Source organism: Euphorbia lathyris, chromosome 7 (assembly GCF_963576675.1).
Source record: "Euphorbia lathyris chromosome 7, ddEupLath1.1, whole genome shotgun sequence".
In the NCBI taxonomy this organism is placed as follows: domain Eukaryota; kingdom Viridiplantae; phylum Streptophyta; class Magnoliopsida; order Malpighiales; family Euphorbiaceae; genus Euphorbia; species Euphorbia lathyris.
Genome location: NC_088916.1, coordinates 76,524,615 through 76,539,607, shown reverse-complemented (window position 1 = coordinate 76,539,607; position 14,993 = coordinate 76,524,615). Strand labels below are relative to the sequence as shown.

General features: G+C 34.8%; 1 protein-coding gene across 5 annotated transcripts; it reads left to right on the top strand.

Moving 5' to 3' along the window:
- Nucleotides 1–4,667: 4,667 nt before the first annotated feature.
- LOC136235820 (general transcription and DNA repair factor IIH subunit TFB4) lies at nt 4,668–13,985 on the top strand. Of its 5 annotated transcripts, XR_010691940.1 has the most exons (13): nt 4,668–5,017; nt 5,108–5,196; nt 5,336–5,606; nt 5,871–5,917; nt 6,401–6,438; nt 6,529–6,574; nt 6,977–7,030; nt 7,129–7,197; nt 7,412–7,488; nt 10,169–10,264; nt 12,029–12,130; nt 13,630–13,660; nt 13,767–13,985. XR_010691940.1 is itself a non-coding variant. In XM_066025867.1 (12 exons), the coding sequence occupies exons 1-11, from the start codon at nt 4,987–4,989 to the stop codon at nt 12,099–12,101; spliced, it is 891 nt and encodes a 296-aa protein (XP_065881939.1). In that variant the 5' UTR covers nt 4,668–4,986; the 3' UTR covers nt 12,102–12,130; nt 13,630–13,757. The 5 variants fall into 5 exon arrangements, 3 of the variants coding, with proteins under 3 accessions (XP_065881939.1, XP_065881938.1, XP_065881940.1); XM_066025867.1 differs by lacking the exon at nt 13,767–13,985 and having other exon boundaries at nt 13,630–13,757; XM_066025866.1 differs by lacking the exons at nt 13,630–13,660; nt 13,767–13,985 and adding an exon at nt 13,007–13,438.
- The last annotated feature ends 1,008 nt before the right edge of the window (nt 13,986–14,993 follow it).

The following is a 14,993-nucleotide window of genomic DNA, read 5'->3' as shown; positions in this document are numbered from 1 at the left end:
TTTTGGTTTTCACAGAAACTGAAATGTTGCATGGATACTGAATGGAAACGAACATTGAAAAACGTTATTCCTAAAAAACAGGGCTAGGAAATGGAAATGGGAACAGACATGAAAAGCTGAAACGCTACTGAAGTGGAGTTTCTGTGTGATAACATCCGCATATTATCATTGGGGGGGCAAAAATGTAATATTGAGAGGAAGGAAGGGCTCACCAGTGTTATACCATGCCACGTGGCATGGAGTAGCATATGCCATGTTCATGCGCCAGGTGGAGTTGAATGGGTAGGATCCGCCATCCGTTCTCTACCCATGAGGATACGCCCTCACGCCTCTCTTAAAATGGTCTTAAAGGAATTCAAGAGTTATTGCTATTAATGACATTAAAGACATGAATGGACGAACTACAAGAATAATATAAATACAATAAAGAACATTAATAACATGACTTTTCGGATACAACATCATTCATGTCAAAAGGTTACAAAAAATCAATAAAAATGATCTAACTCGGAGATTTTTTAGGGATGCTTTTTACTTCCTAAAAGAGTTCTTGTCAATTATCCTTATTATTCTCAATCCATATACTAACTTAAAAGTTTTACGTAAAACTAGATTTTTTTCGAAGGTAGTGATTTTTTTCAACATTTTACGTAAATTATGTAAAAAATAGAAGATTTATATAAAATTTAAATTTTTTTATGTAAAATTTGATTTTTTGCAATGTTTTTTTCTTTGGAATGTGATTTTTTTGCAATGTTAATATTTTTTTTTTGTAAAAATACTTTACGTAAATTATGTCTAAAAATATATTATTTATATAAAGTCTAAAGATTTTATGTAAAACTCAATTTTCCATCAACTTAATCATTTCTTTTTGTAAAAATACAACTTTGCGTAAATTAGGGCTTATTTTATGTAAATTATGACTAAAAACATAAGATTTTACGTAAAGTTTAAAGGTTTTAATTTTTCACAGAGTTGGTGTTTTTTTTAAATAACAACTTTACATAAATTATGTCTAATAATAGATGATTTATGTAAAGTTTAAAGGTTTTACGTAAAACTCGATTTTTGTCAAAGGTAATGATTTTTTTATATAAAAATACAATTTTATGTAACTTAAGTCTATTGTATGTAAATTAAGTCTAAAAATAGAAGATTTATGTAAAGTTTAAAGATTCTACGTAAAACTTACATTTTCGCGAAGTTCATGATTTTTTTAAAATTATGACGTTACGTGAATTATGTCTAAAAATGGATGATTTATATAAATTTAAAAGGTTTTATGTAAAACTCGATTTTTCGCAAACTTAATAATTTTTTTTTGTACATATACGTAAATTATGTATAAAAATCGAAGATTTACATAAAATTCAATTTTTCGTAAAGGTATTGGCTTTTTTTTAAGAATATAATAACTTTATGTAAATTATATCTACAAATAAAGAATTTATATAAAGTTTAAACCTTTTATGTAATTTTTAATATTTTTTTATAAAATAATAACTTCACCTAATTTTTTTTACGCACAATGCGCTTACATTAAAGAAGAAAGAAAATTCTCCACCAGGTGTGATTCGAATGACTAGGTAAATTATATTTAAAAATATATTAAATAATAGTAACAATTTAATGAGAACAAAATAATTTTAAGTAATGTGCAGATCCATTATAGTTTTTTTTTTAACTAAAACTTACTCAAACACTTGATCAACAATAGAAGGAAAAAAACTATTAGAGCATCTTCAATGGAGTATAATCTTCAATGGAGTATAATGAACCACTCATTATACTCCTTTAATAAATTCTCTCCTATTGGAGTGAGTTTAATATATTGAGCTTTTATCAACCACTCAATATTTATTGAGCTTTTGATAATTTCTATATATATATTTTTTTTATTTTTAAAATAATATGATTGGTTTAATTAATTGGTGGATCTTTTATGATTGGTGGATCAATTATAATTGAGTGGTTATAGAGTTTAACCATTGGAGTTAGATAGTTTAATAAAATGATATTTATTAAATTGATGATGTGACATGCATATTGAGTGGTCGTGAGTATAAACCATCAGAGATGCTTTTAGGACAGAAGGAGAACAACTCATTCAGCATGCGTTCAAACCGAACTCGTGTTGTTAATGTATTGAGCCGAACATGCGTTCGAACCGAACTTGGTTTGTTAATGTCTTGAGCCAAACATGCAAATTTACCGAGCTCTGCGTTTGTGTCGTTAACGACACCCCTCACCTGCTTCTCTATTTGAAAAAAAAAATAGAAGATGTAGTTAGCATTGTCACAGAGACACATCAGACATATAGAATAGAATGTATAGAATGTATAGTGACATTAGGATATTTGTTTTCCAATAATATACATATTATAATGTGTGATGATGAACATAAGCAAATATTCGCAACAGTTGCTGCCAAGTGTGCAAACTGCAAAGCCATGGATAAACAAATGCTTTATAATTTTAAGACATTCAGGGAAGAATAACAAATATGAATAGCGGAGAGAGATAGAGCGAGAGATACCAGTTCGTCTGCACTTTGTTCTTTACTTGCCATTCTTTCTTTTTCTTTATCCATCGTCAAAGAATGGGTGATGTGATTGATTTTGAGGGAGGAGGGTTGATGGTTTAATGGATGTGAGAGAGGTCGTAGTAGGTTAAAATTTGAAAAAAATAGGGTCGCGTGAAAGAGGGTAAAGTGAGAAGGAGTTGGTAGGTGATACGGTTAGAAGGAAGGATAGAGAAAAGAGGAAGATGGATAGAGATCGTGTGAAAGATGGATTCTAAAGCAATTGAAAAGATACCTGAAATTTTAGTATAACAATGTTAAAGAAAATGAGCTGGATACATGAAAAATTTATTTTTAGAAAATCTAAAATTTTATTAAATTGACACTTAAGTTTAGAAGCTTCAATAATTTGTCATGTGTCATTTTTGTTTCCAGCTTTGATAGATATAATAGATAGGTAGATAATAGATTTTTAATTTTAAAAATAAAATTTATATTTAAAAATAAATATTAATATATTAAATATATAAATTCATTAACTAATAAAAACAAGGTTGGGCTACACCGGCCGGTGCTATTTTTATAAATCCCAAACCTATTTAAAATATAAATAAGTTTTAACGGACCTGAATCGAATCGGGTCTAATGACAAAATTTTATGTCCAAATTCGGTGCAGGAGACACGGGCCCGGGTGGGTACTGGGCCGTGAACAGGTCCAGTTAAAGAAGAAGAGTGTGTGTGGGGGCAGCAAGGGAACAGAGAATAAAAACGAATTTATTTTCCTTAAATCAAAACAGAAAAATATAGGCAAAAAGCATCCTGAGGCTCCTGATCTTTCATTGTTTGGTGTATTAAGTCCTCGATCTTTTATTTAGACACATTGAGCCCCTGATCTTTCACCATTTGGTGTATTAAGCCCTCGATCTTTCATTTAGACACATTCAGCCCTTGATCTTTCATACATGGGTGTATTAGGTCCTTCCATAAATCAATTAAGGGTTAATTACAAATAATTATCGAAAATTTTCATTTCGAAGTCGTTATCGGCCAAATTTGGCAAAGTAAAAAAAAACATGTAAAATTTTGCAACCATAAGGTTGTGTTTGCAAAAAAAAAATACCACAGGTACCACATCACAAATCGGCCAAACCACATGGTAGTTATATATAATTAACCCATCAATTAATATATAGGTTTATTAAGGGCATGTTTGGTGTGACAACAAATGATGTTCTAAAAATAACAAATTCTAAAATAAAAAATATATTATACAAATTAATAAAAATAATTTAAATAAAAAATAAAACCTTGTTCTTCGATAATTATGTTCTAAAAATAAAAATAATGTTAAAATTGAAGCACATTTTGTTGAAATAAGAAGGGTAATTTTATCAATAACAAGTAACTACAAACAACTGTTCATGAAAAGAGCTTTTCGTGAAAAGCTCCAAAATGTTGCATTGTCCAGAGAAAATGTGAAACGCTGCAGTTATATAAACCTAACCAAACATGCCCTTAATAAACCTATATATTAATTGATTTACGGAATGGCCTAATACACACATATATGAAAGATCAAGGGCTCAATGTGTCTAAATGAAAGATCGAGGGCTTAATGCACCAAATGATGAAAGATCAGAGGCTTAATGTGTCTAAATAAAAGATCGAGGGCTTAATACACCAAACAATGAAAGATCAGGGACCTCAGGATGCTTTTTACCAAAAATATATACGCCTAATACACGTATAACCCCTGAACTTGTTCAAATGTTGCAACTGCCCCTCAAACTTTCAATTATAACAACTCATCCCTTATTGTAAAACATAACCCCAAATTGGAAATTTTTTTTATCCCGTACTTGAAGCAACCGTAAAAACGTTTCACGCTAAAGATCTGATTATCACACTCCACGAGCGTTGCAGTTTTTGTATTTCACGTGTTTCTTCATTACCGTCCATGTCAGCAATTTGAGGTTATGTTTTACAATTGAACAAGTTTGAGGGTTATGTTTTACAATTGGATAAGTTTGATGGGTAAGTTGTTACAATTGAAAGTTCGGAGGGCAGTTACAGCATTTGGACAAGTTCGGGGTTATTTGTGTATTAGGGCATATATATAAAAAGTTGATTTTCGTTCCAATCTTCGTTCCTCTCGATTTCATTTTTCAGAAATCCCAAATCCTAAACTGTCGTTTCATCGCAGCTCCTAGGATCCAGCCTCCACCGGTGGGTTGGTCACGGCTGCCGCTGCTCCTCACCGTCGACTGAGGCAATTCGCAGCTTCCCAATTGGTGCAGTAATCAGTCCACTGGACTAGTATAAATAACAAAAACCAGAGCAAGAAATTATAAATTCAAAAGTATCCCTGTCGTCAAGTGGAGCTCTTGAGGTTGGGCAGCAACTTGAAGTGAATTCTCGTTTAATTTCTTTCCAGATTTAAGCAAAGAAAAGGATACCTCTCATGGCTTCAAATCCTTCGAAACTCTACTCTGGTGAATCCCTATTTTTCTCTGTAATATGCATATTATATCCAGCTATGTGCGCTCAACAATCTGTTTCATTGCTTTGTTGTTGAATTGCAGATGATGTTAGCCTTGTGATGGTGTTGTTAGATACCAATCCATTCTTCTGGTCCACTTCTTCTCTCCCATTTTCTCAGTTTATTTCTCATGTAAATACTTTTTTCTTACTACAGAATCCCTAATTCTCTGTTTACTTGTTTATACATTAATAAGTGGAAATTGGTATATATTTTCTAGCACCTTTTGGGGGAGGCGATGATTGATTTCCTTTATTTCTCTGTATTGCAGGCGCTTGCATTTTTTAATTCGATTTTGCTGCTTAATCAGCTGAACCATGTGGTGGTGATTGCTACTGGGTATAATTCTTGTGACTATGTTTACGATTCTTCTTGGGCTGATAACCAGAGCTCGGATGATGGGAGAATGCCTGCTTTATACTCCAATTTGTTGCAAAAATTGGAGGAGTTTATGATCAAAGATGAAAAACTGGGGAAAGAGGAGTCTCCAGGAAAGATTGCTTCTTCATTGCTCTCTGGGTCATTGTCTATGGCACTTTGTTGTATCCTTCAAGGTTACTTGTTTGTTTATGGTTCTTCTGACATGGTATTATTGGTTCATTGGAGGTTCTTTTGTGTTTTGGATGCTTGGATGTTCAGACATTTGTTGACAATGGGTGTTCTTGAAGGGTAGAAAGGTTACCATGTGTCATTGAATAGTATGTTCTTGTGTTGCATCTTGCATGTGGAGCTGATTCAGCACTAGGTGATTTGATCATAAAGAACTATAACCTTCTTATGCAATGTTTCTTTTGACCAAAAAATAGATATACAACGGGTTTTCCGATCAGGAGTGCTTAATCCTCAGCCCCGGGTGAGTGTTGAATATTTACTTAACTATTTCTCTGTGTAAATTTTGAGGTTGAAATTCTATCAATCGAGCACTTCATTAATATTTTAGGTGTAATTTTGTGGCACTTGAGTACTTGTTATACAGTTGAATTTTACACATAGCATGTTAGTAATAGAAGCAGATATCAATATGATAAGGTGAAAAATCGCTGATGCTAAACTTCATTTGTGCACGGAAGGATGTTTTTTTTTCCCAAATCATTCTAGCTTAACCATCCTTATGTTTCCATGTAAAATTACCAATGGATATTCTGCCGTTGTTTCATGTTGTCCAGATTAAAGAAATTTAATTTTACACTTAATCAGTTGAGGTCAGTTGAGATGTTGCATAGTTTCAAAGTATAATGATATGTCTGCAATATTTTTTATTTGACAAGTCAGTATAGGGACTTACTAGATTATGATGGATTGTGTTTCTTACTGCATTACTGACATACAAGAGCAGATTCTGTGTTTGCAGGGATCTCCAGATGGACCTGAACAGTATGTTTATGATTATTTTTCTTTGTATATTTTCCCTCTCAAGCTTTGACTATATCCGTTTTCTGGTGATGGTGGGGTTTGACTTTCCAGATATGTTGCAGTAATGAACTCAATATTCTCTGCTCAACGTTCTATGGTACTATAATGCATTCAGTTATTTTTTTTCTTGTGTTTTTATTACTCTAATAGAATATAATTTTCATTGTAAGGTGCTTCTATTTTCAGTTTAATTTTGACTGATACCCAACCAGTAAAAGTAGCCAGTTAGTAGAACTTCATTGCTTGTTTAAATGTAGTATTTTTTCATGCCATAAGGAAAACGCTTTTGCTTATGCAAACTGGTATATTTAATTTGTAAACTTCCAAAAAGTTCTTATTTGACTAGAGAAAGGACACAATCAATTGTCGAAGGACTTCATAGACCTTCCTTGCTTATCTAATTCATATTCTTTTTTTTTGTTAGAGAGTTTCTGATATCTTGATAATAATCGTAATGATAGACTGTAATGTTATATATCTTGACTTGACTCTATTGCAGGTGCCTATAGACTCCTGTTATGTTGGTTCTCATAATTCAGCCTTCCTGCAGCAGGTAGCCTCTTGTTCTATAGGATCTCTTTTCTTGTTTTTGGTTGCAAAAGCTATGGCGCCTTTGTTCTTTTGTGATTTCCTGCGTTGCATCTCTAACAGGCATCTTACATAAGTGGTGGTGTATATGTTAAGCCTCAACATTTGGATGGGCTATTTCAGTATTTGGTGGTAAGTTTTATATCTGAAGCAAGACGATCTCTCATACGAATATACCTTAGGGTCTGATATCAAAATATGTAATACATTGTTATTTCTAGTGTTAATATCTTCATTCTTGTGGATATACTATTAATATGTTACATTAATTTATTTAGATATTTAATAGTTTTCTTTTCCCTTACATGACATATTCATACTAATCTACTATTCTTGTTGTATGCAGACTGTGTTTGCGACTGACTTGCACTCCCGTAGATTCTTACAGCTTCCTAGGCCTGCGGGTGTGGATTTTCGTGCATCGTAAGCTACAATCTTAACTTGTAATTATGCCTCATTAAATGGGTAATTTCCTGTATCTGATTTAGCTGCCCATTTTTGATAAACCCATGCTTAATCATAATATACTCATGAGCATACATTGGAATTACTGGAAATCGTAGTTCTTTTTTTCTGGTTAACTTAGATATTATGTGTTTGAGGGAATGCGCCATGGCTCACCTGTAGTCGCCATAATACTAGCTCCTATATCTGCGCTAATTTTCTTCTTTCATAGTTCCCTGTATTTTCGTGGAACAAGATATCTTAGCCGGTTGGATTGTATGCCTGAGTTGAGTATATCCCGGACCTTAGCTACGCCATACAACAACAACAACAAAGCCTTAGTCCCAAAATGATTCGGGGTCGGCTAACATGAACCATCATATAAAACCGTGAAATCAAGTCGTGTCAGTGACACAAATTCGCTCCCTCCACTCCGTCCTATCCACTACCATATTTTCCTCAATTCCCAGTAAACTCATATCACTCTCGATCACCCTCCTCCAAGTTTGCTTAGGTCTTCCCCTACCCCTCACCACTACATCCCTTTGCCACTCTTCGGTTCTCCTAACCGGCGCATCAAGCGCTCTACGTCTCACATGGCCAAACCACCTTAGTCGGTTTTCTCTCATTTTATTCTCAATAGATGTGACCCCTACTTTTGTCCTAATTATTTCATTACTCACCCGATCCTTTCTCGTATGACCACACATCCATCTCAACATACGCATCTCCGTCACCGACATCTTATGGATGTGGCAGTGTTTCACTGCCCAACACTCCGTACCATATAACAATGTTGGTCTAATTGCCGTTCGGTAGAATTTTCCCTTCAATCTATTAGGCATGCCGGGGTCACAAAGGAAACCCGTAGCACTCTTCCACTTCGACCAACCAGCTTTAATCCTATGAGCAACATCTCTATCTACTTCTCCATCCGTTTGGATAATAGATCTTAAATACCGGAAGCAATCCGAGGTCTGAACAACTCTCCCATCTAGGGTGATTGTCCCTGCCTCCCTACTCCTATGGCCGCTAAACTTACACTCCAAATATTCTGTCTTACTTCGGCTCAACTTAATGCCTCTAGATTCTAGAGTTTGTCTCCATAGTTCCAACTTCCTCTCCACTCCTTCTTCCGTCTCATCAACCAACACAATATCATCTGCAAACAGCATGCACCATGGTATACCATCTTGAAGTGAACTTGTTAGTTCATCCATAACGATGGCAAAAAGAAATGGGCTTAGTGCGGAACCTTGATGCACTCCAATCGTAATAGGAAACTCTTCAGTCTTCCCAACACTAGTACGTACACTCGTGCATGCTCCCTCATACATGTCCTTTATGATGTCAATATATTTCCGCGAAATGCCTTTCCTTATCAAGGCCCACCAAAGTACTTCCCTTGGTACCTTATCATATGCTTTCTCCAAGTCAATGAAAACCATATGCAAGTCTTTCTTCTTATTTCGATAGTGCTCCATTAATTGTCTCATTAGATGGATGGCTTCCATAGTTGATCTTCCCGGCATAAAGCCAAACTGGTTTTCTGAGATCTTCACCGTCCTCCTTAGCCTTTGTTCGATCACTCGCTCCCAAAGTTTCATAGTGTGACTCATTAATTTGATTCCCCGATAGTTGGCACAATCTTGGACATCGCCTTTGTTCTTATACAAAGGGATTAAGATACTTTTCCTCCATTCTGATGGCATCTTATTGTTTCTCCAAATTTTGTTGAAGAACGTCGTCAACCATTCGATTCCTCTTTCTCCCAAACATCTCCAAATCTCAATAGGGATGCCATCAGGTCCTACTGCTTTCTTCAACTTCATCTTACTTAATGCCATTTTGACTTCACCCTTTTGAATTCTCTGCAGGCATTCATGATTTATCATATCATGATGGATACTTATATCTCCAACATCTTGTCTGCGATCTCCATTAAATAAGTCATCAAAATAGGACCTCCATCGTTCCTTGATATCCTTATCTCCAACTAGGACTTTCTGGTCCACACCTTTCACACGTTTAACTTTTCCGAGATCTCGCGTCTTCCTATCTCTCATCCGAGCAATTCTATATATGTCTCTTTCCCCTTCTTTCGTATCCAATCTTGTATACAGATCCCGATTCACCTCAGCTACGCCATCCAGAGCAAAAAAAAATCACGGGTCAAAAACACAGCCTTGGGCACCAATGGTACCCCTGGAGAAATCAGCCCGATGAGCCTCGGGACGGGACCGTACATGGAGAGTCCCACTGGGAACAGGGATATACCGAGGTTGATTAGGCCATCCTGACCAAAAAAACTGCGGGTCAGAAAAGGCGCTGGTCCCAGGTGGTACAGTCTAGTACTTTCTTATTGAATACTTTAGGTAGCAAGTGTGCAAGTGCTTTCATGCACTGGGATAGAAAATTCCCTTCAAAACGGGGTCTTTGGACGAAAAATTTATGGTCCAATATTTTTGGATCATGGCTTGTTAATCACTCAAACATAAACCTGAAACATGTATAATTGTATTCTCTTAATTTACCATCCTTCATGGTTCATGGTTAACCATTCTGGTACAATCATTTTACAAGTGTGCATTTGCTGACGGCAGATTTTTCTTTAACTAATTCAAAATCTCACAATAATTTCTTACTTTGGATTGTACAGGTGTTTCTGTCATAAAACAACCATTGACACGGGCTACATATGTTCTGTATGTCTGTCTATATTCTGTAAGCATCACAAGAAGTGTTCAACCTGTGGGTGAGTAGTTCTTCCTTTAGTCAATTTCGATGAATTTTTTTTTGAAATAACAAAGACATTGCAACTTATTTTCATGTTCTTATTCAATCATCTGTTATGTTACAAACCATGTGAATACACTGGAAACACATGGGATACCATTACCATATAGACTAAAACTATATGAATATATTTCATTCAAGGAGAATACACATATATATACACATTAAGGATACTACCTAGATAGCTACAGCCCATACCTAGACAGACCCATACCTACAAGACCCATACCATGCTTACATTATTACATGTTACTAATGTGGCAAAAATTTGATCAGGATAAAGACGCTCTTACTGCAACATAAGTATCATTTGAATTTTGGCATTGCTCTTGGTGGTCATTGGGTTTTTACGTTTTGTTTTCTTTGTGGTATATTGAAAATCTGTTTTGTACCATTTATATGGGTTAAATTGCACCCATGGCCCTTGAAGTTTGTCCTTACTTTCACTATGCCCCCTGAACTTCACACTTTACTAACATAATGATCATTTTTAACGTTGATCAAGATGATCACTCCAATAGCAGGCAACTCTCCATTATAGAACTGATGAAACTGATATTCTGAGCAACTTTAATTCTTGATTTTTTTTTTGTGGTCATTTAGTTATTGTTTGGTTAGGAGAGAGAAAATGGTTGTTTAGAGAGATAAATATCCAAAAAATGTGATTTAGAAAATCTAAAATGATGGTTCCAATTGAAATATAGTTCTAAACAACTTTAATTCTTAGATTTTTTTTTTTTATTTTGAAATTCATCCGTCATTTTGAACTGGTCAATGGTAAAAAGGGCCATTATGTTAGTAAAGTGCAAAGTTGAGGGGCCACATAATGTTCGATTTTAAAGTTCAAGAACCATAGTGAAAGTAACTGTAAGTTTTAGGGGCCATGCGTGTAATTTATCCGATTTATGTCCTTTGTGTGTTTTGGGCTGGCTGCATGGTACTATGTTCATAAAGGTTAAGAGGCTCTTTTTGCTCATAAATACTTCCTGTTCCTGACCATTATATTTGATATCAAACTAACATGGTTGCAGCATGCATGGGAGTTTCCTGGTGTTAAATTATAAAGGAAAAAGAACATCTTTAAGCTCCTGATTTTCAGTTTTTATTGATTGAGACCCAGATTTTTCAATTTGACACATGGTGCCCTTGATCAATTATAATCGCACACATTAAGCCCTAGCTTGCCAAATCATTTAGTTGTGGACATCTAATTTAGTTAAAATAGCTTCAATCATTTCATCGTGTTTGAAATTGTATCTTTTGCAGTTCGAAATAAGTTATTACAATTTCTCTATAGCTACATCAGACATAAACAGAACCTACTTTTGAACTGTTAGAAATGCAGTTGTTTTGAACTGTTAAAAATGCAAATTTTGAATGGAGATGAAATGAATGACGCTCTGTTAACCGAATTTTACGTTCAGAGCTGGCTTTCCTAGTCACCAGGGGATATTCAAGTATTCAATTATAATTGATCACGGCTTCAATGTGTCAAATTGAAAGATGAGGGTTTTTTCAATAAAAATCGAAAAGATCCGGGACCTCGGAATGCTTTTTTCCAATTATAAATAAGATGCATTGCTCTTTGCTCTCTTCTGATTTCATTGTAGAAGTTGCTGCAGGACATAACAAACTGAAGATGCAATTTTGCTATACCTTTTTGGTTCATTTACATCTGTGAAATTTTCGCTAATATATCATTGTGGCTTTGGGTATGACACAGGTCAGTATTTGGTCAAGCTCAATCAGAAAGTTCCTTGGAATCAAATGATAAGAGAAAGGCTACAGAGACATAATCTTACTGCTGTAGAAACATTTGCTTTAGGTACGTATGTCCGTCTAAATCAGTATTATTATCCGCTTACATGGTAACTTTGCTTCATATGTAGTGGTAATCTGATATTGAAGAGTTTTGGAAACATTTCGGTTTCTGTTTCCCTCTAAAGGTCACGTTTCTGTAAAAAAAAAAAGGGCGGCCCGGTGCACTATGCATCCCCGCTAAGCGAGGGGTCGCACCACAAGGGTGTACTGTGGGGGCAAGCCTTCTCCTGCCAATTTTTTTGACAAGAGGCTGCTCCTAAGACTCGAATCCGTGACCTCTCGGTCCCACAACAGTAACGTTTTACTGTTGCGCCAAGGCTCGCCCTCAAACTCACTGTAATTTAAGAAAATTGAAAACCCGTTTCTTAAAATAAAATACATTTCTAGAAAGAGACGGCACATGATCAAATCTTTTAATTAATTCATCATGTGTCAATCACATATATTAAATCCCTAATTTTATAGATCATGTCCTTCAAGCTTTCAAAATAAAGAACTTTTTTTTTCTTTCCTATTAAGTAAACTTACATGTGATTTTTCTTTTATATATATGCGTGAGTGTAAATTACAAATATACCCCTATACTTTTATTGTTTTCACGTTTTTCCACGTTTTCATTTTCTATATTTCTAACAATATTTTTTTCCGGTGTCTGTGCCTGTGTCTGTTCTGATTTCTGTTTCTGGGGAACATAGATTGCTACTATTTTACTTTGAGGCATATGGAACTGAAAAATAATCTACTGTGACTTGTGAAGACAATATAGTATCATTAAGAAACTCGCGAACGGATGGTCTACTGTTAATTCTCATGATATGAAAAAATGCATCCCTCAACTTACTTAAACTACCATAACTAATCCTTTTTTTCCACGTGGCAGCATCACTCTCTACGCGTTATTGTCAGTTCAAGTAAATTGAGGTGCTGTGGGAAAGGTCCTTTTAAGGAATTTGAGGCAACATAAACGTTGTTTTAAGCAAGTTGAGATGCGGGAAAAGTCACTTTCATTTTTGGAAGTTTTAGGGCCCTTTTTTTGCTGTTTAATGTTTGATGTTGCTGTATTAAAAGCTATTTGACAAAGCAAACAAGTAAACAAACACAGGTGTTTAACTGCAAGTTGAATGAGTTGCATATCCTCGACAAAAAAAATTTCCCCCTAATTTTTGAAAGATCATAGATCTCTCGCTCAGTTGTTTGATTAAGCTATGGTTGTTTAGTGTTTTATTATTAAAATAGCTATTAATAATAACTGTTTTTTAATTCTAACCAAACATTTTGTATAACAAGATTTACGTAGATACTTTAGTTGACACGTTTATTGTTATTATTATTATTGTTGGTGTATTTATATCTTATATAATCACATAAAACTTGTTTAAAAGAATTATGATTAACATGATTATTGTTGGTGTATTTATATCTTATATAATCTCATAATAATTATATAAAATTGTATATGATTACTGATGTGCCAATCTAAATTGTTTTCTGTTTTACTTGCAGCCTGCTGCTTAGTCCATCTTATTCCATTGATGTAAAGATATTCTTAAAATTGATGGGCAATTTTGTTTTTCTATTTATCACTAATTATACATTTTCTATTTATCACTAATTATACATTTTCTATTGTTTCATTCAAGATTATAATTCGGTGCTCAAGAACGCTTGAAGACTTTGTGTTCGAAATTGAGAATTCATTTAGATTTTTCCCAATTAGCCTCCCATTTAGATTTTTCCAATTAGGCTCCAGTTCCTAGACTGCTTGGACAATGTCTAGATGGCGATCGAAACAAAAATATTATTATTCGAGACTTTCAACTACTCAAGCCAATTTTATTTCAAACCAATATGTTTTTCTATAGTAATTGTATTTTATTTTTAGAGAGTATAATACATATTTTAATTGTATTTATATAATAATTTATTTATTAATAAATAAGAAAATATAAAAATACAAATCAGATTAATCTCGATTAATATTCAAGGGTCATATCTGTCCAATTAATGTTTAATATTTTTTACAACCTTGCTATAATTAATAAATTTTTCTATACGTCGATTGTGTTTATTAAAAAAATAGGAAAGATGAATTGGAAAATTGAATTTCATTCCTTTCTTTCTTCAATTCTAGTATAATCCTATTTTTTTTTTTGAAAATTACCTTCATTAATGAATCAAAGCATTACAAAAGTTCAAAGCGAATAAAGGAACAAAACTCGGAATAGCATAAAAAAAGAACGGACTAGCATAATGTGAGGCTGCTCTTGCAAAAGCATGGGCGAGGCCATTTGCTAATCTGCAATAAAGCGGACTGAGAAGCCGCTGTGTGTCGATAATAAGTTACAAATTTGGCCGATGATATCTCCAAATTCTGAGATGTCTGCCAGATTGGACTGGATGGCGGATGTTGCCACTTGGGAGTCGCTTTCGATAACAACGTTCATTTCTCCTCTCTCGATGAGCCAATGTATCGCCTGGAGAATGGCCAAGGCTTCTCCCTCGCGGCTGTCCATTAGACCATCCATCGTACTCGTTCGGGTTGATATGAATGAACCATCTGCTCGTCTTATCGTTGCACTGCATCCAGATTTGCCCAGAATAGTGAAGGTGCTGAAGTCGGTACAACATGACAACACATGCGGGGGCGGCCGGTGCCATTGTCTTGCACACGAAGTGGGAGACGGCCTGTTGTTAGAAGTGTTACTTCGACGCTGAGCAATCTGCCACTCCTCGAGCGTCCGTCGGCCGTTGCTGATAATGTGCGATGTCTGGCTGGTTGTCTGTTTCCAGAGCAGTTCGTTTCTCGCTCGCCACCAGCACCATAAGAGAACCATAAAGAGCTGAGAATGCCCTGGGCTCCTTGACCT

What these genes read in the sequence shown, in the direction of transcription:
- LOC136235820 (XM_066025867.1), top strand. Translation starts at nt 4,987, where the DNA reads ATGGCTTCAAATCCTTCGAAACTCTACTCTG. An exon ending in TTTCTCAGTTTATTTCTCAT is followed by an intron (nt 5,197 to 5,335) that starts GTAAATACTTTT and finishes TCTGTATTGCAG; the next exon opens with GCGCTTGCATTTTTTAATTC. An exon ending in ATTCAGCCTTCCTGCAGCAG is followed by an intron (nt 7,031 to 7,128) that starts GTAGCCTCTTGT and finishes CATCTCTAACAG; the next exon opens with GCATCTTACATAAGTGGTGG.